The sequence below is a fragment of the Rana temporaria genome, chromosome 4 (assembly GCF_905171775.1).
Source record: "Rana temporaria chromosome 4, aRanTem1.1, whole genome shotgun sequence".
Taxonomy (NCBI): Eukaryota; Metazoa; Chordata; class Amphibia; order Anura; family Ranidae; genus Rana; species Rana temporaria.
Genome location: NC_053492.1, coordinates 451445594 through 451471569, shown reverse-complemented (window position 1 = coordinate 451471569; position 25976 = coordinate 451445594). Strand labels below are relative to the sequence as shown.

The window sequence follows — 25976 nt, the reverse complement described above, 5'->3', positions numbered from 1 at the left end:
TCCAAATCAGTGCCTGACCCAACAAATGCGCTTCTGGAAGAATGGTCAAAGATTCCCAATGACACACTCCTAAACCTTGAAGCCGTTATAGGTGAAATTAGTTGGCCAACTCAATATTGAACCCTACGAACTAACTGCCAGATTCTCGTAGGAGATACGACGGCGTATCTCCAGATACGCCGTCGTATCTCTGAGTCTGAGCCGTCGTATCTTGGCGCCTGATTCAAAGAATCAGATACGGCAAAATTTCACTAAGATACGACCAGCGTAAGTCTCTTACGCCGTCGTATCTTAACTGCATATTTACGCTGGCCGCTAAGGGCGTGTTTCATAGGTTAACTGATAAAGCTGACTGATTGTCAGTCGTGCCTACACACCATCGGTTAAAAAACAATCGTGTCAGAGCGCAGTGACATAAAACGCAACGACATGCTGAAAAAAACGAAGTCCAATGCTTCCAAGCATGCGTCGACTTGATTCTGAGCATGCGTGGATTTTTAACCGATGGACGTGCCTACAAACGATCATTTTTTCCAATAGGTTAGGTATCCATCTGTTAAATTCAAAACAAGATTGCTTTTTTTTAACCTATGGATAAATAACCGATGGGGCTCACACACAATCGGTTTGGTCTGATGAAAACCGTCCATCAGACCGTTCTCATCGGTTTGACCGATCGTGTGTACGTGGCATTCGTGTATGACCAGCTTTATGGTCAGTTAATGGCTGTGCATGTATAAAAAACAAAAAAAAAAAATACAACTTTGTTGCGCTGGGATCAAAGAAGCAATTAAATAAAAAGTAGCTGACACAAAATGCAGGAAAAGCACAATAGAGATATATAGAAGATGGTGCAGCATTTATATGGGAACTGAATCACTCATAACATTAAATATAATAATAAAGTCCATATAAAACTTCTTGTGGAGATCACTGGTTCGGACACCGCCACCAACACCCAAACACACTGCTTCTTACCAAAAGGAAGATAAAAACTTGCAAGACAATATATAAATAGCGGCTCTTCAACAGCAAAGGGTGTAGAGAAAAGGCAGCAATCCTGGATGCCTCCCAAGATAGGATCCTCAGCATGGCCCTGAAGACGTTAGCGATGACAAAACTAGTAGGGAGGAGCCTGTAACGTGTCACGCAATGCTTGTACAGGGACACGGCGGCCATCTTTATGGTTAGAAGCGCTGGATGTTTCTTCCGTTTTTTATCTGCTTGATATTTACTTCATAAATATGAGTGTATCAACTTCTTTATCCTTTATTAAACCACTTCTTGGGATGTCTGCACTATGAAGTGTTTTCTTTGTTCAGCTATCGAGGTCGATTAAGGGCCTGATTATGCTCATACTGCTGAGGATACTAATTTGGGAGGCATCCAGGATTGCTGACTTGTAATAAAGAAGCTGCTGCCTTTTCTCTACACCCTTTGCTGTTGAAGAGCTGCTATTGATATATTGTCTTGTGAGTTTTTATCTTCCTTTTGGTAAGAAGCAGTGTGTTTGGGTGTTGGTGGTGTCCAAACCAGTGATCTCCACAAGAATGTTTTATATGGACTTTATTATTGTTCAATTACATTTAATGTTATGAGTGATTCAGTTCCCATATAAGCGCTGCGCCATTTTCTATATAATGGCTGTGCATGGTTCTCCTGAACATAACATGGCTCACTTACCTGCCGGACGAGTCCCAGCTGAAGTGACAAGTAGAGGATAATCTGATTGTCCTCTGGATCTAACTCATGTGCCCTGCAAAACAACAGCACTCAATTATCACAGATAGCTTCTCATGCTTTGGTGTCAATGCTTTAAAAACAAACATCAAAAACCATATATACATTGCCAAAAGCTTGTGGACACCTCACTATTACATCTATAGGAGCTTGTTGGACAACCCATTTCACAACCATGGACATTACTATAGGGTTGTTCCCCCTTGTATTGCTATCACAGCTTCTGCTGTTCTGGGAAGGGTTTCCACAAAATTTTGGAGGGTGTCTCTGGAAACTTAGGCCCAATTAGCCAAAAAAATATTTGTGAGGCCAGGAACTGATGTTGGAAGAGTGGACCTGGCTTGTAGTTTGCATTCCAATACATTCCAAAGGTGTTCAGTAGGGCTGAGGTAAGGGCTCTGTGCAGGTCACTAAAGTTTCTTCATACAAAACGTATGTCTTAGAGGAGCTAGCTATGTACCCAGGGCCAAGTGGAACAAAAAGAGCCTTCCCCAAACTGCTGCCACAAAATTGCCTTGTCCTGAGTGGGAGGAAGCGGACAGAGAGGCGATACACAGGGTTCTGTTCCAAGCAAGGAAACTTATTATGGTTCGCTGGAGGGCTGAGGCTCCTCCGACTCTGACTGAATGGATTAATAATATCGGGCTGGTGCTGAGGATGGAGAAAGTGGTGTATCAACACAGGGGTAATACCCCCAAATTTGAGAAATTATGGGCAAAGTGGTTGGATGTGCCGGGTCTGGCACCGGTAGACCTGGTGATGGATAGACTTTTGGGCATCAATGTGGGGTGAGATGGGGACGATGCTACTTGTCGGGATGGTGATGTTTGAAACGGTTTTGGGGGAGGGGGGTCTACCTCCTGTCTATGGATACTCTATGAGTATTGGTTATCTTAACCTTTGTTATTATTTTGTCCCCGCAATGTCAAGGGGACCGTGCATAATTTGTACCTCTGCTAACTAAATAAAATTTTGTTGGATCCAAAAAAAAAAAATTGCCTTGTCCTAAAAGCCTTTGCATGCTGAAGTACTCTTCACTGGAGACACCTGACCTAAATAATTTTGAGTGGTGTCCACAAAAGCTTTGACCAGTACAGGAAATGCTGGGTGAGATATTCATGAAGGCTAATGCCGCGTACACACAACCATTTTTAATGGTCTAGAAAAAAAACAACGTTTTTTTCAACCCGATTATTGTTAAACTGGCCTTGCCTACACGCGATTGTGAAAAAAAAAAATGCTCTAGCAAAGCAGGGTGACGTACAACACGTACAACGGCACTATAAAGGGGAAATTCAATTCGGATGACGCCACCCTTGGGGCTGCTTTTGCTGATTTTGTGTTAGTAAAAGACGATTCGCGCTTTTTAGTCTGTTACAGCGTGATGAATGTGCTTACTCCATTACGAACGCTAGTTTTACCAGAACGAGCGCTCCAGTATCATAATTTGCTTCAGAGCGTGCGCATTTTTTTCACGTCTTTAAAGCCCACACACGACCATTTTTAAAAACATCAACGTTAAAAATGACGTGACAATTTAGAGCATGTTCTAATTTTTTAATGGCCATCTTTTACGTCGTGAAAAATGCTCTGGAGCATTAAAAAAAATAAAAAAAATTTACAACCCGAAAAATGGTCGTGTGTATGCGGCATAAGAGTTGACCAATACATGATTGGAACGTATTGGCATAATAGGGCACAATTCATTTGGGCCCATGCACATGGGTCCTGCAGCCACCCCCTCCCCCCCCCCTTTAATGCTTAGCCTTCTACTGACAAAATATGTGGTCATTTAAATAAAAACACCTGTATGTCATTTAAAACACCTGTGCATGTTCCTTGCTTTTCAAGTATATTTCAGGTACCTGGAAAAGGTGGGCTCTGACTGGTCCAGGTGGAGCAGGTGACCGGCTGGAAGGTTCTGGATCTGAATGGACCCTATATAAGGCTGCAGCTGCGTTTGTTCAGGGCTGTTGGCTGGGTACTGGACTTTGCTCCCCACCCCCCCTCCCTGTCGTTGGCACAATTATGTGGTTTGTCACCCCCGAATCGGGGGGGGGGGGGACTTTACAGTTTGTTCAAGTTTATCTGCTCGAGTCCTAAGACTGAGCAGGGAATTTTTGGATTATTAAAGGTTTATTATTCAATACAATATTTTGATTAAATAAAGATGGTTATGATATATATTAATTTGTTTAAACCAATAAAGGTGCCACGGCCATTAAAATGCCAAGAAGTTGTTTGGTCTTTTGTTCACTGGGAGTGTTGGGTTTTGAAGGGGTGGGTAGTGTGGCCTGCGGTCCCATGAACACGGGAATTAGACATGTGCACACTGAAATATTTTGTTTCTGAATTTTGTTTTTCGTCTGAAAAATGAAATTTTTTAGTTACTTTCGAAATTCGTTTTTATTTATTTTGTTTCATCAAAAAATCCATTAGTTCGAAAAACTGAATGAATTAAGGTTGAATCTGTCAATTTAAGGCTAAAGCAGCGTACACACGATCGAACATTCCGACAACAAAACCGTGGATACATTTCCGAGGGATGTTGGCTCAAACTTGTCTTGCATACACACGGTCACACAAATGTTGTTGGAAATTCTGAATGTCAAGAACGCGGTCACGTACAACACGTACAACGGCACTATTAAAGGGAAGTTCAATACCAGTCGTGTTAGTAGAAGTTTGGTGAGAGACGCTTTTCAGCCTTTTGCCGCGTACACACGATCATTTTTCAGCATGAAAAAAAACATTGTTTTTCAGCATGTCCAAAGTACTTGCGAATCAAAGCGAGTTTTCCCATTGAAGTCAATGGAAACGAAAATAATTAGTTCCGCATTGACTTCAAAGGGATGCAATACCGAATGTGGCCAGAAGTGGGGGGTGCCAGAGAGCACCGAGGACACTTCGGCTCGTTTCCTGCGCCCCCGTACCTCAGATCAAATGAGGTACTGCAGGTCAATGTTCGGCTTTTCTCGCCTCCTGTACCCCCATACCTCAGGCCAAATGAGGTACTGCAGGCCTATTTTCGGCTCTGCTCGGCTTCTGCACCCCCGTACCTCAGGCCAAATGAGGTACTGCAGGCATATTTAGCTTGAATTCTGCTCCTCTTGCGAGTCAACACACGCAAACCAAGTCAGAATTAAAAAAAAAAAGTTGCTCGCAAATCAAAACGCTCTCAAACCAAATTACTCTTAAACCGAGGTTCCACTGCACTGCAATCACTGAGCAGCAAATTATATCACCTGTGATGTATTTCAGCTATTTTGCAAACCTGGACTGTTAGGCTTCGTACACACGACCGTTTTCATCGGTCCAAACCGATCGTGTGTGGGCCCCATAGGTTATTTAACCTTCGGTTGAAAAAAGCCAACTTGCTTTAAATTTTAACCGATGGATTGCTAACCGATAGCTCAAAACCGATCGTTAGTACGCACAACCATCGGTTAAAAATCCACGCATGCTCAGAATCAAGTCGACGCATGCTTGGAAGCATTGAACTTCGTTTTTTTAAGCACGTCGTTGTGTTTTACGTCACCGCGTTCTGACACGATCGTTTTTTTAACCGATGGTGTGTAGGCACGACGGACTATCAGTCAGCTTCATAGGTTAACCTATGACAACTGTCCTTCAGACCGTTCTCATCGGATGGACTGATCGCGTGTACGAGGCTTTAGTTGAGAACCACTGCCCTAGAGGAACACTTGAAATCATTTCCGATGTCTGGGAACCCTTGTTAAGTCCATGAGAAACACTTGAAATAATTTCTGATGTCTGGGAACCCTTGTTAAGTCCATTAGCGGTCACAAGGAAAATGCCCCATTACATTGGTGGTCAGTGGAAGAAATTACCCCATACAGTTCTTATTAGAATGCCACCCTTACATGATGAAGAGAACGAAAAGATCATTTGTGTTATGCTACTGGCTCTGCCAAGTGGAAATGGTCCTGGAACTACAAAGGCACCATCAGATTGGAGGCCAACTAGCCACAGCTCAAGTAACCCCATAGCAACCTCTGGAGGAACCCTGGTTGAGACCGACTGTTCTAGAGCAGTGATGGCGAACCTTGGCATCCCAGATGTTTTGGAACTACAATTCCCATGATGCTCATGCACTCTGCAGTGTAGTTGAGAATCATGGGAAATGTAGTTCCAAAACATCTGGGGTGCCAAAGTTTGCCACCACTGTTCTAGATGGTTCCATAGGTATGGTACATTCATAGCCACATTGGCCCAAGCTGGACCAATGTAACTACTGTTTATACAAATACCCATGCATGGAATTCTTCTTGAAAAAAAAAAAGACAAAGTCACTTTTAGGTCACTAATCCAAACTCATTAGGGGATCTATGTTTGCAATGTTCTAATAGTATAGTATAGATGTATAGATCACTAATATTCTATGCTTACTTTCAACTATGCTATAGGAGTGTGATTAAAGTACACATAATCATCATCTTACTTCTGTAATGCCTGGAGAGCCTTCTTGCTCCAATCATCCTGAGTGCTTTTCTGAGTGGCTGCAACAATGAGAAATGTTTCTGTTGAGATCAGCTAAACATAATAAATTCTGAATGGCTAAGCAAAGAATTTAAAGTTATGGAGAAGCTAATTCATCCTCTAAGTATTTATCTTCCAAGAGCTCAGTGTTTAAATGATGGCCTGCAGATTAAATATAAAACAGTTCCTTGCCAGGTGTAGTATAATAAAATGTTCATTGCAAAATAAAAATGAAACAGTTGTAGCCCTTTTTTACAAACCCATGGAGATAACATCAAGATAAAAGCAAGCATCATTATCACCTATCAATTGGCAAGTAAATTATGTGCATAGCATTATGGAAAGTGGGACTGACTTATATCTAAGTGCTGGCTTTGCATACTCAGCTAGTCTTGGTTTCTGGACTCCCATGTAGATGAAAGAACTGAAAAATGCAATGACTGCATGGGGCAGAGCAGTACAGAAATCATTGAAACAAACAGGTAAGGGGAGTAGACACCTTTAGGTAGATTCAAAAAGAATTAGGCTGGCTTATCAGTAGATAAGCCGACCTAACTCTGAATCTACGCCGGCGTTTGTTTAAGCGTATGCTCAAACAGAGATACGCTTAAACAAAGCTAAGATAGGCCGGCTTGCGCCGTTCTATCTTAGCTTGCAATGTTTCTGATGGCCGCTAGATGGCGCTTCCATTGCGGCCGGCGTAGATTATGTAAATGAGGGGATACGCCGATTCACGAACGTACGCCAGGCCTACGCCATCGAATTACGTCGTTTCCGTAAGGGATAGGGCGCCTAAAGTTAGAGCTATGCTCTAGTGGCCTAGCCAATGTTAAGTATTGTTGCCGTTCCAGCCGCGAAATTCGAAATTTTAACGTCATTTGCGTAAGTCGTCCGCGAATCGGGATTTACGCCGTTTACGTCCACGTCGAAATCAATAGGCCCGTACGGCGTACTTAGCCGCAATGCGCCCTGGGAAATGTAGTCGCCCGGCGCATGCGCAGTGTCAAAAAACGTGAGGTCAAGCCTCATTTCCATACAACACGCCCCCCTCCAACCAATTTGAATTAGGCGCCCTTACACCCGCTCGTTTTAGGCTAGGCCGCTGTAAATTAGCAGGTAAGTTGATTTAGAATCACTACTAGCCTAACTAATTTACGGCGGTGTAGCCTAAACAGGCTAGGCTACGCCGCCCTAAAGTAAGGCCAATGTACCTGAATCTACCTACATCTTCCTTCTCAATCCCTGTCAGTAGTTACATTACAGGATAAAGACCAGCTTCATATAAGCAGAGCAATGTTTAACGTTGCCTGGACCTGTGAAGGCAGATCTAAAAGCTTGAGGAAAACAAAGACAGCAGTGACAGATGATATGTGCAAAAATGTTTGGCAGACCAGCATACAGTATATCAAAAGAGCTAATGTTTTAAAAGTAAAGTTATCCTTGAAGGTCTCAGAAACAAAAGGTTTTGTCTATAACAATAAGCACACTCCCTTAACCCACGCTGAGGAAGTCCCGCTCATGGGATGTAACGCGTACAGAGGGTAGGAGCTACGCAGAACGTCACCCACGACCGCCGCAGATTGCAGACAGATGGTTTTACATACTGATGTATGCTGTTATGCTGACACTCGGCACACTGAGTGTCCTTACATGTGAGTGCAACTTTTTTATTGTTCGTTTTTAATAAAAGAAATCCAATCGGAGAGCACTAGATTTTCCCCTTTCTTTTCAATTATATGGTGGTATCCCTGTTGGAAAGTCATTGGGTTTGGATCCGTGGTGCTAAATCCCATCCATCTGTTTCCTATGGAGGCTGTCAGCTGTTAATACAAACAGATATGCTTTGTGATCCGCAAGGGTCTAAGCCAGTGGTCTCAAAGTACAGGCCCGCGGGCCATTTGCGGCCCGCGGACCAGTTATAAATGGCCCGCAGGCAGGGTGGAAGTGAGGGGAGCAAAAAAAAAAAAAAATTTTTTTTTTTTTTTTTTTTGAGCTGGAGCCATCTGGTGGTGAGCCGTTGGTATTACAAGTTATTACCACCAGATGTGAGCTGGCGCCATCTGGTGGTGGCCGTTGGTATTACAAGTTAAGCATTACAAGTTAAACAGCAATTCTAATGTCATTTTACACTATTTTCACTGCCATATTCTTCCCTCTAATTAGAAACCCCAAACATTATATATATTTTTATCCTAACACCCTAGAGAATAAAATAGCGATCGTTGCAATACTTTCTGTTACGCCGTATTTGCGCAGCGGTCTTACAAGCACACTTTTTTGGGAAAAAATTACACTTTTTTTAATTAAAAAATAAGACAACAGTAAAGTTATCCCCATTTTTTTTAATATTATGAAAGATAATGTTACGCCGAGTAAATTCATACCCAACATGTCACGCTTCAAAATTGTGTCCGCTTGTGGAATGCCGACAAACTTTTTTACCCTTTAAAATCTTCATAGGCGACGTTTAAAAAAATCTACAGGTTGCATGTTTTAAGTTACAGAGGAGCTAGAATTATTGCTCTCACTCTACCAATCGCGGCGATACCTCACATGTGTGGTTTGAACACCGTTTACATATGCGGGCGCTGCTCACGTATGTGTTCGCTTCTGCGCGCAAGCTCGTCGGGACGGGCGCGTTTTCTGGCTCCTAACTTTTTTAGCTGGCTCCTAGATTCCAAGCAAATTTGGCAAACCCTGACTTACACCAGTGCTGGTGGTAATAATGTGCTCGCTGACACCAGTACTGTTGTTTTTGAAGTTTGAAAGTTTGCATGCGGCCCCCCATGGCATATGAAAACTTGTCTTGTGGCCCTCAGGTAATTTGAGTTTGAGACCCCTGGTCTAAGCTCTGAGGTGAGAGGCCATCTTTCACCGGTGGTGGATATTATATGGTGTCATCCCTTCACTTTTCACTCTGGAATTTCTTTTCGTTGGACTGACTGTGGATTTATTTATTTATGGTTTTTCCTCACATGGACACTGTTTTTCTTATTATATACACTAGCATTGTGTATCTTTTCACTTTATTTATATATTTATTTTTGTTTTATTGCGCTGCACTGTTTATTATATAGTTCTATTTGGGAATTTTTTATGAATTTGTCCTTAGTGCTGGCTTGCATTTATTAGGTTTTGGGTTTTATTTTATTCAATTTTTCCAGCGCTGAATATTATTTTCTATTTGTACATGTGACACGTGGCAGGCTTTTTAAAGCAACGTACAGGTATGTTGCTTTGCCTAGCCAAGCCATTCTGCCAACGTATAAATGCGTGAAGCAGGGGGCAAGTGGTTAATAAGGAATATCCAAATTATACTGCATTTTAATTATAATGGGAAGTCTTAAATAAACCAAAATGTATTTAAAAGGTAAAATAAAAACCTCTGTGAGGATCCCAGACCAGTGCTAGGATCGTTGCAGACAAGCAAGGGTGGCCTAAGTAACTCAAAGCCAACCAAAAGAATTGGACATTTTGCTCTAAAAAAACTGAGTTCAGCAATCAGAATGGCAACCAATACATACAACCAATGGGCCAGATTCTCGTAGATCTGCGGCGGCGTATCGTATCTCATTTACGTTAAGCCGCCGCAGGGTTTACGGGCAAGTGCTTGATTCACAAAGCACTTGCCTGTAAAGTTGCGGCGGCGTAGCGTAAATCCCCCGGCGCAAGCCCGCGTAATTCAAATCAGCCGGTTAGGGGGCGTAGAGCATTTAAATTAGGCGCGTTCCCGCGCCGAACCTAATGCGCATGCGCCGTCCCTAAAATTTCCCGACGTGCATTGCGCTAAATGACGTCGCAAGGACGTCATTGGTTTCGACCTGAACGTAATTGATGTCCAGCCCTATTCGACGCGGGAACGACGGCCATACTTAACATAGGATACGCCACCTAGGGGGCATGTTTATCTTTACGCCGCGTATCTCTTACGAAAATGGCGTATCTTTACTGCGACGGGCAAGGGTGCGTTCGTGAATCGGCCTAACTACTCATTAGCATATTCTACGCCGACATCAATGGACGCGCCACCTAGCGGCCAGCGTAAATATTGCACCCTAAGATACGACGGCGCAGGCCGTCGTATCTTAGGCAAGTTTAAGTGTATCTCAGTTTGAGAATACATTTAAACATGCGACGGGCTTAGATTCGGAGTTACGTCGGCGTATCTACTGATATGCCAGCGTAACTCTGAGAATCTGCCCCAATGACTTTTGGACAAGCCATGCTTCCGCATGTAAACAGAATGCCTAAGGGCATAAAATGCACATATGTGTAGGCAAAAGTAGTATCAGGAATGCAGGAGGACTTCCAACAGGGAGGGTCGAAAAGAAGCTGGTCATAGATAGATCCAAATTCAGCCGGTTTAGCAGGGACCGGATGAATTTCGTTCTGTCCATGGCTCCAGTTCGAGCGAAGTCGATCTAATGATGAATTTCTCTCAAACAGAACTATTGAAAAATATTTGTTAGATCAGCGCCTGCAGCTAATCAAAAAGTAATGATTCATGCACGGCGTGCTTTAAATTGTCTAAACACGCATCAAATTTTGGCCTGTTTAACACCTAACCACCAGCCTTGTTCAACTCCCGACCATGTCCAGACAGCTGACCATGATATGGAAGCCTACAAACCACACAGGGCAACAGGTGAGTGCGTGGCACCCTGTGAGATGTATGAGATGTTCTCTTTAAAACTGGAATTCATCAAATAAAATTATTGTAATATATTATAATAACTTTTGAACTCTAGTCTTATATAACTTTGGAGTGCTTTGTGTCTTTAATAGCACATGGTTAATTGTCTCCGTGGCTTGCCAGGTCCCAGGAGTTTAATTACAGATCAAGATCCCAGACACGGGACAGAAACGGCCTTACTGAAAATATGGGACGATGCGCTTGAGGCCGCAGACGAAGGAGAATCATGTCTCCTGGTTCTGCTGGACCTAAGCGCTGCTTTTGACACAGTAGACCATAAATTGCTACTGAGACGACTAACAGAAGTCGCCGGAGTCTCAGAAGATGCCTTACCATGGTTCTCCGCTTTTCTTGGAAACCGATCACAAACAGTGAAACTGGGATCCTTCACGTCTGAAAAACGCACGGTGACATGCGGGGTCCCCCAAGGATCCCCCCTGTCACCGGTGCTGTTTAATATCTATCTTCGTCCTCTCTTTGATATTATCAGTAGCCATGAACTACTTTATCACTCCTATGCAGACGACACGCAGTTGTATTTTCGCATCTGCCACAAAAAGGATCATCATCTAAGATTAGAGAAATGTCTCTCTTCAATAGAAAACTGGATGTCTAAGAGTTATCTCAAACTCAATAATGCTAAAACAGAACTCTTTATCTTCGATGCCAGGCGGAAGAAACCACCGACAACAAACTGGACACCTTCTCCCATCCTGGGACAAATCATCTCCCCTAGCTCCAAAGTCAAAAGTCTGGGAGTCACGTTTGACACCTTCATGACAATGGACGCACAAATAGGGTCAGTAGTCAGCGGGGCGCACCATTTGATGCGCCTACTACGCAGACTGATTCCATTTATTCCTAAAGAAGACGTAGCAGTCGTGGTGGGAACAATCGTAAATTCCAGACTGGACTATGCAAATGCCCTTTACCTCGGGCTACCCAAGTACCAAATCGCTCGTCTCCAAGTCGTACAGAATACGGCCGCCAGACTGGTGACTGGGAAAAAATCTTGGGAATCAATCTCACCTTCACTGAGATCCCTTCACTGGCTGCCAGTGAAAGACAGAATTGCATTCAAAGCACTCTGCCTGACACATAAGTGCATCCATGGGAAGGCTCCTAGATATCTATGCGACAAGATCAAACCGTACAATTGCAGTCGCATTTTGCGTTCCACCGACCAAAATCTGGTCAAGGTTCCTATAACCAAATACAAGTCCAAGGGAGAAAGAAGGTTTGCTTTCCAGGGCCCCAGGCTTTGGAATGCTTTACCAACCAGCATTCGGTTGGAGCAAAACCACCTGTCTTTCAGAAGGCAGATCAAAACCCTGCTTTTTTGAAAGGCATGAGACACGAACAACAAGCGCCCAGAGGCGATTCAGTTCGCATGTGCCGCGCTATATAAATTTTTCATTCATTCATTCATTCAAGTTTACCACACTTGAACTACCACAGTTTATGTTTTAGAACAAATAGATTCACACAATTTTACTGTAACAAATTTTAGTTTTGAAAATGACATCTAATAGTGCTTTTATTAATAATGTATGGGCAAAATGTTTATTTATATACAAAATGCCAAGATTTTTTTTTTTATAGGTATTACAAACCTTCCGACTTGCACCTTGTTTTTTTCACCTATATAAGATGTGCATTGCTCATGTAGTTTCATTGTGCCATTTGTTGGCCAGTGTCAGCACTTTCTGTTTATGTTCAAACATGAAGCATGCGGTATGGCACCACTCTATGGGGTAATGCATGACCTCTGTTTGTAGTGTGAGAACAGACACTTCCTGTGAAGAAACTACATATGCCACAATCCCTGGATCTCTCAGTCTAGTGCTTATGCCGGTGAGAGCTACACGGTAATTAGATTGCACACAGACACCAACAGGCATAGCATTTACAGACAGACAAAGAGCTCACTCATGTAGGGTTTCATTACATTAGCACTACCACATTTGTGATGCAACACAGAGGGGATGGTGAGATATGTATTGGGAGCTGTGTGACCCTGAACAGGAAATTGTCCTATTCCCTTGACCCAAAGTGACCAGCTAGCTGAAGGAATACATGGACATAAGGGAATCGATCAGCCATGACACTTCAAACTACAGCCACAACATGTAAGCCTGTTGTTACAAGGCAAGGCAACCAAGCAACACAGGGAATATACCTTCATTACTACCCGGGGTCAAGTCCTGGGGAAAAAAGTGTGGGAACTCCCATCCAAGATCCACTCCCCCACCCCAAAAAAAAAAAAATGATACGCTCATATGCATAATTACTAAACCGCGTGTTTTTGTTTTTTTTTCGATCCACTGTACCTTAGTAATCCTTTATGTTACTGGCCGCTTCCTGTATATGGATTAATCGGGTAGTGTGTGGGTATTCCGTCACTTCCTCGATGCCGCAATGTCTCCTGGGAGCTTTTGTCATTGTTCCCAGGAGACATTGCGGAGGTCTGCCGCGAGTTATCGCGGGATTTAGAAAGAACTTTAGGCACGTTCTTTCTAAATCCCGCGATAACTCGCGGCAGACCTCCGCAATGTCTCCTGGGAACAATGACAAACGCTCCCAGGAGACATTGCGGCATCGAGGAAGTGACGGAATACCCACAAACTACCCGATGAATCCATATACAGGAAGCGGGCAGTAACATAAAGGATTACTAAGGTTCGCCTGCCCCTGACAGTGACTCGAGCTGGGCATCGCCGCTTAGTGAAGGATTGGCTCGGGCGGCTCGGCTGCTTGAGGCTGCTCTAGTCCTGCAAAAGGACCTGCTGTGAAAAAGTGCATGGACGCTGTTCCCACGTGTTCCCGCAGGACTTGAGCCCTGATTACTACCTAGTTAAAACAATGATATACATTTGAAAGAATACAATGCCTTTAGAGAAATGGCTCTTCTGTATGATATGTGGCGGAAAGAAGAGATGTCAATGTAATAACCAGGACTGATGTGAATGTACAATATATGTAAAGCGCTGCGTAAATTGATAGTGCTATACAAGTACCTGTAATAAATAAATAACGCATATCAACTAGTTAGAGTCTACCTTAAATGTTTCAATCTTAACAATCATAGTTGAAAATTTTGCTGAGAACACTTTATAATGATTCTGATACATTCCTGTTTGCTTCTTCAAAAGAAAACTCCACCCCTGACCCCAAGTGATGAAACGGGGGTACATACCTTACCTGACTCTCTCATCCCTTTTTCTGTTTTTAAACCAGACCGGGGCCCTTCCCCATGATCCAGGGGTCCGTTACTCCCATTATGGGACCCTTTATTCTTTAGGAAGCAAGGCCCCGCTCCTCTACCAAGAAAACTTCCATACAGAGATGTATTGAAGAACATAGCATTGTAAGCCATTAGAAAGAATGAAAATAAGATGGCGAGGTGAGTGGAAGCATTCGGCTGGAGCTCTGCTGGTCTCACCCATAATCTCTCCAATTTCTGCGCTCTCTCTCCTTCCCGCATAGTAACCCGCTGACACCCTGATGTACCACTGATCATCTGGCCCATATTCTGGTCGGGGTAAGAAGCTCAAGTTCCCGGCGCTAAGGGGGTTCTCCTGGCCTCTAGTACCCACGTGGCGGCCTGTGCTTGATTCTTTTTCAACATGGCATCGCAGACAGAGCTGGAGGAACCGGCTGCCACATCACAGCCAGATATTGCTGCCTAGCAATGCTAGGCTCCAAAATAGAGGCTGTATAGCTGGATGTAGGGCTCCTTCGCCAGGACATTGACAAGGTGCGTTCCCGGCTGTCCTCGGTGGAGCAGTATTTAGGCCACACTGAGGACGTGGTCGCTGAGCATACTACTGTTCTATGCTTCCTGCAGACAAAGGTCCGGGCACTAGAAAACAAGGCAGAAGATGCGGAGAACTGCAATCATAGAAACAACCTATGCATTATGGGCCTGGCTGAGAGCGCTGGGGGACCCAAGCCGACGATCTTTGCGGAGGAACTGTTCCACAACTGTTACCTGCAGCCCAATTTTCACCCTACTACACTGTGGAGACACCACCCAAGCCTGGGGCCCCACCGTGCACTTTCCTCCTGAGGCTTTTCAATTTCCGGGACAGGGTTCCCTGTGCTGTCAGGGTGCAGGGTGACATCGCTTACCAGAATCGTAAACTGCTAATCTTTCCCGACTATTCCATGGAGATGCAAAAGCTGCGGAAGTCATTCCACCAAGTAAAGGCAGCCCTGCGGACTCGTAGAGTCCGTTACAGCGTCCTTTTCCCAGCTCGTCTGAGGGTTCAAGATGGAGAAACAGTCTGGTTTTTCACCTCTCCTTGTGAGGTGTCCACCTGGATGGATCCACTACTGCCATTTCGCTGATCAATAGCCCTGTGAGTTGCTTTCCAATTATCTCCCCAGACGCATGTTCTGCCCAGGGTTGCTAATTCCCCCCTTCTCTATGGTTTCACAGTATCTGACTGATACTAGTAGGATTTACTAATTCTCTAGCACCGGTTGTAAGCGTTCCTTTATTGGATACTAAACAAGAACTGTGCCCCTGGCTTGCTCTCTCTATCTGTTTTAGGCAGACTCCTCCATTCTCACCACAGCCTTACTGACACCCACTTGTCTACCAATATGGGACTTACCCCTTCTAGCATTGCCTGTAAGGCCTGCTACAGGACCCAGAAAGAATGAAAATATTCAGCTTAATGGAGTCTGCGGGAAATACTGGTGATTAATAATTTGTCCCCCTGGGCACACTTTCCGCAGAACGGGTCCTCTTTAATGGAAAAACTGCTTTTTATTTTTATGCACAAACAGAAAGAAAAACAACTAAAGAGAGAGAGAGGATATTACCATCAGTAGCTTGCAAGCTGTACACCAGTCCCAGTGCCAGGAATCCTTTTGCGAGTGATTCTCCCGCTCTATCTCCCATGTCTGTCACTTGTTTCGCAAAACGCTCCCCTTCTTCCAACTGCAATACAGGAAAGAAACCAGAAATAAACATGTCAGCTGCAAGGGCGCTAAGGCATCTGTTGTATACATAGCATTTAAAATAGCATTATTTTAAATATACAGAACCAACATAAAAAAAAAACCTTGATGCTTTGAACAAAACCATGTGATCACCCTGACAGTGCTGAATCAACCCTAACACAGTCACCAGTGCTGACATCATAAAGAAAGAACTAAGGTTAGCATTAGGGTATATCTATTCCACAATATTGAATGTCACATAACCAACTAATAATGCATAACTACAAGTTCATGGTAGTTGAAAGAAACTTCTGTAACCCTGAGGAGCCATTTAAAGTCCCCTGCACCCTTGAAAACTATACCAAAAAACAAACAAAAAAAAACTTATAGTGGCTGCAAACCTCTACATATGTCATGTCTATGCATATGTCAGGTCTCCCTACAGCCCCTTAAAGCACACCATTTACATGGCATTTCTTAGCGCCAGAAGGAAGGGGGCAGGGATCTGATGTCATACAACTGCACAGCATGGAGCAGAGAAGTGAGTATAATGTGAGACCTAGGTGGAGGGAAGGGATACACCACCCTCCCCCCCCCCCCCATCAGTATCATAAGGAAACATGCACAGTTATGCCGGGTACATACGAGAGGATTTATCCGCGGAAAAATCCTCTGGCGGATTTTGATCTCCTGGTTGTACTAACCAGGAGATCAAAATCCCCGCGGAATTCCGTCCGCGGTGACGTGTCGCGCCGTTGCCGCGATGATGATGCGGCGACGTGCGCGACGCTGTTATATAAGGATATCCACGCATGCGTCGAATCATTACGACGCATTCGAGGGATGGGTTCGGACGGATCGATCCGGTGAGTCTGTACAGACCACCGGATCGATCCGCTGGAGCCGATTCCAGCGGATAGATTTCTTAGCATGCTAAGAAATTTTTATCCGCTGGAAATCGGTCAGCCCGAAATATATCCGCGGATAAATATCCGCTGGATCGTACACACCAGCGGATCTATCCGCTGAAACCGATCCGCGGATCAATTTCATCGGATCGATCCTCTCGTGTGTACGGGGCCTTAGGCTGCTTTCACATTGGGCAGTGGAGCCGCGGTGACGGTACAGCCGCGCTATTTGTAGCGCCGCTATACCGTCGTATTTACCGCGATATTCGGGCGCTAGCGAGCGGTATTAACCCCCGCTAGCGGCCGAAAAAGGGTTAATACTGCCCGCAATGCGCCTCTGCAGAGGCGCATTGCGGGCGGTATTACCGCGGTTTCCCATTGATTTCAATGGGAAGGCGTGGTATAGGAGTGGTAAACACCCCGCTCCTATACCGTTCCAAAGATGCGGCTAGCAGGACTTTTGGAGCGGTCCTGCTACCGCACCGCTTCAGTGTGAAAGCCTTCGGGCTTTCACATTGATGCCTGCAGGGCATGATTTTTTCATGCGGTATAGCAGCGCTATTTTTAGCGCTGTACCGCATGAAAAACGCCTCAATGTGAAAGGGGCCTTAAAGAGGAACTGCACAGCATGGAGCAGAGAACTGAGTGTAATGTGAGACCTAAGTGGAGGGAAGGGATACACCACCCTCCCCCCATCAGTATCATAAGAACATGCACAGTTAAAGAGGAACTGCAGTCTGCTCACATAATTTGTAATAAAAACATCTTTGCTATCCTGAAGCTTCCCTCCAACCACTTTGCATATTATTTTATATATACTGTGATTCTGTACTTGCCAAATATGGGGATCCCCGCATCCAATTTGCAATAGCAGGAGAATGTGAATGGCTCTCTATGTAGGCGGTTCACATATCTCCAATGTGGCCTCCGATGCGAATTTGCACAGGACCCCTGTGCGTCTTTTGGTCCGTTTCAGGTCCTAATTCAGACCAACATTCGGGCTGAAATCAGACCTGAAACGGTGAACCAGGACGCACAGCACCCTTGCTGGGAGCCGCATCGGCATCCAATGTGAACCGAGCCTTAATTCAAACATTTCCCTGCCGTAACTTTTTTCTGATACTAGATGCCCTCAGTCTGATTGCAAGAATCATCATTCAATCCACTTCCTCTGAGTCAGGTCATACTGGACCAACTCCCATCATGCTCCTTGCCAACACATTGGCATGCAGCATACCTGTCCTGCCCCCCTAGGGGATTGCAAGAGTCTGATAACAAATCAAATCCAGGTACTTGCATAAAAATACATTAAAAAAGTACATTAACTAGTTAAGCTCTTTGGACATGAACCTTTATTCACAAGCTGATGGCTGCAGCTTCTGCGGTTTTCTTCAGCCAGCTCCTGACTTGAAGATGATGCAGCAGCTCCCTAGCCGCCAATCACTTCACAGAGCAGTACAGCCAGGGGACACACCTAACCAAGCCGATCTGTGCTTTGTCAGATGGTGTGACGGACAGGGGAGACATAAATAAAAGAAAAAGTTACACAAATAAAATACTATTTAAAAAATAAGACAAATTGTCATAACCCTCATTGCCCCGCACTCATGCGCAAATGTAGGCCCATGGTGCGCATGTGTTTGTAAACCCCGGTCGCACCAGAAGTGTGACATATCGTGTCAAACATCAGAGTGAGAGCAATAATTCTAACACAAGAGCTCCTGGTGAAACTGATACTAAAATCTTTTTTTTATGCTCTGTACAATGGTTTTGCAAAGAGCAGCCCAGATCCTCCTTTTCTCGTGTTTCACATCGGCACTTCTGGCCCCCACAGCAAGTAGCTTGCTATGGCGGCACCCAAGCCGAGCCGCTGTTCTGTGTGTCCATTCAGACACGAAACTGTGGCTCGGCCCCACCTCCTCCTGATTGGCTCACTGGATGTGATTGACAATGGCTCCTGCTGCTGCCAAAAGCCAATCCGGAGTGCATGTCTTTGGAGAGGCAAGACTCTCCTGGTCATTGCTGGATCGAGAGGGGGTTCAAGTAAGTATTAGGAGGGGCTGGGGGGATGCATGAAGGCAAAAAAACCTTGTACCTTTACAACCACTTTTAACTCTTAAATGATGAGCTGTACAAGCTTTAAAAGTATCTCCCTTGGCAATTTTTGGGCATCGTCGTTTTTTTGGGATATCACTGGTGCACATAATTTTAGGACTTGGCATGTTGTGTATCCATCTACTTGACCCAGCCTCATTTTTTATATTTTACCAAAAATGGGTATTATATTGTGTGTATTTACACTAAAATTCATTGCAGATTTCAAACTCTAATCAAGAAGTAGAAAATAAGGGGTTCCTTTGAAACCAAACCACGTTCAGGTAGACCAACTAAAGTTACATGCACAACTGCCAGGAAAATTGTTCGGGATGCAAAGAAAAACCCACAAATAACTTCAGGTGAAATACAGGACTCTATAAAAACATGTGGTGTGGCTGTTTCCAGATGCACAAAAAGGAGGCACTTGAAGAAAGATGGACTGCAGTCGCCAGAAGAAAGGCATTACTACGCAAATGTCACAAAGTATCCCGCTTACAATACGCCAAACAAGCCTCAAACATTCTGGCACAAAGTCATTTGGAGTGATGAGACCAAAATTTAGCTTCTTGGTCACAACCATAAACACTACATTTGGAGTCAACAAGGTCTATGATGAAAGGTACACCATTCCTACTGTGAAACACGAAGGTGGATCGCAGATGTTTTGGGGATGTGTGAGCTACAAGGTCACAGGAAATTTGGTCAAAATTGATGGCAAGATGAATGCAGTATGTTATCAAAAAATATTGGAGGAACATTTGCATTCATCAGCCAGGAAGCTGCGCATGGGATGTACTTGGACATTCCAACATGACAATGATCCAAAACACAAGGCCAAATTGACCTTTCATTGGTTACAGCAGAATAAAGTGAAGGTTCTGGAGTGACCATCTCAGTCTCCTGACCTCAATATCATTGAGCCCCTCTGGAGAGATCACAAATGTGCTGTTCGTGCAAGAGAGCCCAAGAAATTACAGAAACTGGAGGCTTTTTGCCAAGAGGAATGGGCAGCTTTACCATCTGAGAAGATAAAGAGCCTCATCCACAAATACCACAAAAGACTTCAAGCTGTCATTGATGTTAAAGATTATTAAAGGGGTTGAAGGTGAAAAAAAAACTTGCAGTGTCTGGCCCCACAGCCCCCCCCGTTTTGCTTAACTGAGCCCCAAATTTCCATGGGCGCAATCCCGTGTCTCCACGGCTTCTCGGCTCTTCATTGGATAGATAGATAGAAGCAAAGCCATTGGCTTCCGCTGCTGTCAATTAAATCCAATGACACGGCCGAAGGGGGCGGGGCCGAGTCATACACTTGGCATCTATGGATGCCATGTGTATGACTCAGGAGCGCGCCCGTAAGGTAACCCCTTGGAAGAAAGCATCCAAGAGGGGGTTATCTAATGCGGGGAGGAGCCGCGAGAGCCACCGTGGGACCCCAGAAGAGGACGATCGGGGCCACTCTGTGCAAAACAAGCTGCACAGTGGAGGTAAGTATGACATGTTTGTTATTTAAAAATAAATAAAAAAGGAACCTTTACAACCACTTTAACCACTTGACAACCGGGCCTATTTTGGCACTTCCTTTGGCACTCAACTTCATGTAAAAATCACAATTTTCTTGCTAGAAAATTAATCAGAACCCCCAAACATTATATATTTTTTTTTAGCAGACACCCTTGGGAATAAAATGGTGGTCATTGCAACTTTTTTTCCTCGCACGGTATTTGCGCAATCATTTTTCAAACGCCTTTTTTAGGGAAAAAAACAGTTTCATGAAATAAAAAATAACAAACAGTAAAGTTAGCCCAATTTTTTTGTATAATGTGAAAGATGATGTTACGCCGAGTAAATAGATACCTAACATGTCACACTTTAAAATTGCGCACGCTCATGGTATGGCGCCAAACTTCGGTACTTAAAAATCTCCATAGGCGACGCTTTACATTTTTTTACAGGTTACTATTTTCGAGTTACAGAGGAGGTCTAGTGCTGCAACTGTTGCACACGCTCTAACGCACGCGATGATACCTCAGATGTGGGGTTTGAACGGCGTTTACATATGTGGGTGGGACTTGCATGCATGTTCGCTTCTGCGCGAGAGCTACCGGGGACAGGGGCGTTTTAAAACATTTTTTTTTACTTAATTTTTTTATTTTTACACTTAAAAAAAAAAAAAAATGTAATCACTTTTATTCCTATTACAAGGAATGTAAACATCCCTTGTAATAGGAATCACTGTGACAGGTCCTCTTTATGGAGAGATGTGGGGTCAATAAGACCCCGTATCTCTCCTCCAGGCTTACAAGCATGAAATGGGTGAAAAAATTCACCGATCACATGCCGACAGCCGCTATTACGGCTTTGTTTACTTGCGGGTAACGGGCGTGACGTCATAACGTCGCGCCCGGGCCTCTGACGGTCATAGAGATGACTGGTGACCATCTGGTCATCTCTATGCTTCCCAGACAGCACCGGCGGATTCGCTCTCCGGGCCCCCGATGGCACGGGAGAGCCCGGAGAAGCACCGGATGGCGACGGGAGGGGGGGACGTCCCCTCCCGCCGCCGATAAGAAGATCAAGCGGCGGAACTGCCGCTTTGATCGTTCTTATAGTGCACAGAATCGCCGGCTGAAGACGGTGATATCTGAATGATGCCTGTAGCTGCAGGCATCATTCAGATATCACCGCACAAACCGCACAAAGCCGAGGACGTTAAAAGACGGCCTCCGGTTGTAAAGTGGTTAAAGTGAGGGTTTACTCAAAAAATGTTTTTAATTTTAATTGCATCTAGCAGATCCAGCATACTAAGGACATTACATTTCGGCATTTTTTTTTTTTTCTCGGTACATACCTTTATATCCTGATGTTGTCCAGGGCTTCCGGGTTCCGATGACTGCGTGACTGGGCGTTCCTATTCTTCCGTTCGATGATTGACATCTTGTGAAACAGGTGACCTGTCGCACAACGCGCGTCACCATACGTCGGGAAAGAGCCGAACTGCAAAACGGCACTATACGGCGCCTGCGCAGTCAGCTCTACACGGCGGGCGCAGGCGCCGTATAGTGCCGACCCTTAGCTCGGGTATTTCCGGAAATCTGGTGACGCGCGTTGTGCGACAGGTCACCTGTTTCACAAGCCGTCAATCATCCAACGAAAATATAGGAACGCCCAGTCCCGCAAGCATCGGAAGCCCGAGGCAGAGATAGGAACGCCCAGTCCCGGAGTCGTCAGAACGCGGAAGCCCTGGACAAAATCCGGATATAAAGGTAAGTACGGAGCAAAAAAAAAAAAAAAAACTGCCGAAATGTAATGTCCTTACTATTGTACTTTTTAATGTAAAAAAAACAAACGTTTTTAGGGTGAACCTCCACTTTAAGAACTGGGGTATGTAAACTTTTGATCAGGGTCATTTGGGTAGTTTCTGTTGTCATTATGATTTAAAAAGAGGAAACACAGTTGATTGATAATAAATGGCTTCAGCCAAACGCTAACCATGAGTGACAGAAAGGTTTTTGTGTTCTCATTCATATTGTCTGTAAAATGGCCAAGAAATCATAAATTCTGCCAGGGTATGTAAACTTATGAGCACAACTGTATATATAAACATATACAGTGTAGACAATATAATCAATATAATCATATATTGGAAATGCAAAAGCTTCATCTTAGGCTGGAGTTGCACTTGCCAGTCTCTGCAGATATTGGCACGCATGGTAATATAAGCACGTCGCCTTTATCTCCTTCGTTCAGGTTGCACGGTACAGAGACCACAAATACATAATACATGAACAACTGTCGGGTTTAAATCTGTTTTACCAAGAGACTGCTTTGTGCTGTTATTAATTTCTGCAGAATCTGGCGGTAGGTAAAGAGAAGTCGGCGTCTTCCGTTGTCCTCGTTTCACCTGCTCCCCCACATGTGTAGCCCTTTCAGGAGCCTCGGTGTAAAATCTGCAACAAAAGCGCACCTAGGAACATCCTGTACGCCAGATGCACATTAATGTGGAAGCCACTAGAACTGGAGCATGAAATCCAGGCATTAATTCACCTTTAACAAGCAAGCGTCATTAGAAGTCCAACCTGCAGCCTTCCCGCCGCGAGAAAACTGACAGTTGGCTTATTGTTATTGGCTGCACCCATGGACGGCTTCTCAAGAATTTGTGAAATTCTGTCCTTATTGAAAAACACATTGGGCTAGATTTTAGAAAGAATTTACATGGCGTATCTATAGATACGCCGCGTAAATTCAAAGCTGCGCCGGTGTATCTTCTTTTGTATTCAAAGCAAGATACGCCGAAATTAGGCTAAGATCCGACTGGCGTAAGTCTCTTACGCCGTCGTATCTTAGTTGCATATTTACGCTGGCCGCTAGGTGGCGCTTCCGTCGATTTCAGCGTAGAATATGCAAATGAGCTGGATACGCCGATTCCAAAACGTACGTGCGCCCGGCGGATTTTTTTACGTCGTTTCCGTAAGGCTTTTTCCGGCGTAACGTTGCCCCTGCTATATGAGGTATAGCCAATGTTAAGTATGGACGTCGGGACAGCGTCAAATTTTGCGTCGTCTACGTTGTTTGCGTAAGTCGTTTGCGAATAGGGCTTTGCGTAAATTACATTCACGTCGAATGCATTGACTATTTGCGACGTGATTAGCAGCATGCGCACTGGGATACGTTCGTGAGAAACGTAATTTACGTGGGGTCATGTTTTATTTACATAAAACACGCCCACCTCTTCAGAATTTGAATTTGCCGCGCTTACGCCGGCAGATGTACGCTACGCCGCCGTAACTTAGGGCGCAGGTTCTTTGTGAATCCAGCCCCAGCCTCACTAAGTTACGGCGGCGTAGCGTATCTGAGATACGCTACGCCCGCACAAACTTATGGCGGGCTTTATGAATCTAGCCCAATGTATAATGTGAGATCCATATCTGAGAGCTGTGAAAAGTTATGCCAGAGAGGTAATGATGTGGAGGGGATGGAAATAAAAGAAATTAGCTTTTGGCACCATTCGCACTATTGCATATTACATGCATTCGTGTGATGCAGTGTCATTAATCCTGAACGCACCTTCTGAATGCACTAAAATGTGTGCGTTGCTAAAAATGCCGCATGCAACTTTTTTTTATGCCATAGGCAGATGATTCATTTGAATGACTTTCTTTAATGCACCTTTATACTTATGCGCTAAAGCAGCCCACCCATGTGAGCGCAATCTAAAAGAGACACTGGCCCAGATTCACAAAAGAGATACGACGGCGCATCTCCAGATACGCCGTCGTATCTCTGCCTAGCGCCGTCGTATCTATGCGACTGATTCTTAGAATCAGTTACGCTTAGATATCCATTAGATCCGACAGGCGTAAGTCTCTTACGCCGTCGGATCTTAACTGCAATTTTTTTTTTTGCCCGCTAGGTGGCGCTTCCGTTGATTTCCCTGTCGAGTATGCAAATTAGCTAGATACGCAAATTCCCGAACGTACGCGCGGCCGACGCAGTAAAGTTACGACGTTTACGTTAGGCTTTTCCCGGCGTAAAGTTGCCCCTGGGTCTATGAGGCGCAGTCAATGTTAAGTATGGCCGTCGTTCCCGCGTAGAAAATTAAACAAAATTACGTTGTTTGCGTAAGTCGTCCGTGAATGGTGCTGGACGTAATTTACGTCCACGTCAAAACCAATGACGTCCTTGCGATGTCATTTAGAGCAATGCACGCTGGGATATTTTAGGGACAGCGCATGCGCAGTTCGTTCAGTGCGGGGACGCGCTTCATTTAAATGATACACGCCCCCTACCCGCCAAATTTGAATTCCGCCGGGTGATTTACGTTACGCCGCCGCAACTTTACACGCAAGTGCTTTGTGAATAAAGCACTTGCCTGAAAAACTTGCAGCGGCGTAACGTAAATCAGATACGTTACGCCCGCCCCAAATTTACGCCCATCTACGTGAATCTGCCCCACTGTCACCTTGCCCATACAGGACAATATTGTAGTTGGATTTAGGTATATAACCACTTCACCTCCAGAGCATTTAGCCCCCCAACCAAAACCAAGCCCTTTTTTCATTATAAATAGAGCTTTATTTTGGTAATATTTGATCACCTCTGTGTTTTTTTTTTTTTTTGCGATATAAATTAAAAATGACCGACAATTTAAAAAAAAAGGCTTAGGGTTAGAGGGTTAGGGGGTTACGCCCTGTACACACGATCCGTTCATCCGATGAAAACAGACCGTTTTCATCGGACGAACCGATCGTGTGTGGGCCCCATCAGTTTTTTTTCCCATCGGTGAAAAAAAATAGAACATGTTTTAAATTTTTCTTATGATTAAAAAAACGATAGAAAAAAAAGATCGTCTGTGGGGAAATCCATCGGTCAAAAATCCATGCATGCTCAGAATCAAGTCGACGCATGCTCGGAAGCATTGAACTTAATTTTTCTCAGCACGTCGTTGTGTTTTACGTCACCGCGTTGAACACGATCAGATTTTTAACCGATGGTGTGTAGGCACGACTGATGACAGTCAGCTTCATCGGATATCTGATGAAAAAATCCATCGGTTCGTTTTCATCAGACGAACCGATCGTGTGTACAGGGCATTAGGGTTAGGGTTTCCCTTTGAAGAATAAGGCTAGAATTGGAATAGGGACCTCCCGCAGGGGTCAAAGGTCAGAAGGTGGGTTCCCAGGTCACGAGGCATGGCCGACCCACCCCCACCAAAGTGTACCGCCTACCCCAACTAAGTCAGGGAATGAACAAGTTGGGGAAAGCGTTTAGCGCATGCTTCTTTCTGCTATAAAACATATCCCATAGAAAAATGGAAAAAAATGTTACTTCTTCATAAATTTAGACCAATATGTATTCTGCTACATATTTGATCACTGTAGCAATAAAACTGATATAGGGCGGTAGGCAAGTGGTTAACCAAACTAAATACATATTGCTAGGTCACCTGAGGCCAGGTGATAGATGCACACTGCTGAGGTTAGGAGCACACTGCTAAGGTTGTGGACCCTTCAGCTGGTTTCTGCGGATGGAGCTCTGGGTAGTTCAGGAAAGCAGCTCCATCTGAACACTGACACGTACCAAGCAGGAAG

General features: G+C 44.5%; 1 protein-coding gene across 3 annotated transcripts in view; it reads right to left on the bottom strand.

Moving 5' to 3' along the window:
• TTC7A (tetratricopeptide repeat domain 7A) overlaps positions 1-25976 on the bottom strand; it is a 489583-nt gene that overhangs the window by 253984 nt on the left and 209623 nt on the right. For all 3 annotated transcript variants that reach the window (XM_040351571.1, XM_040351572.1, XM_040351573.1), the window contains 3 exons: positions 15764-15881; positions 6203-6260; positions 1684-1756 (listed from right to left, as the gene is read on the bottom strand). In XM_040351571.1, coding sequence (XP_040207505.1) covers positions 1684-1756; positions 6203-6260; positions 15764-15881 — 249 coding nt within the window. The remainder of the gene's footprint in view (positions 1-1683; positions 1757-6202; positions 6261-15763; positions 15882-25976) is intronic.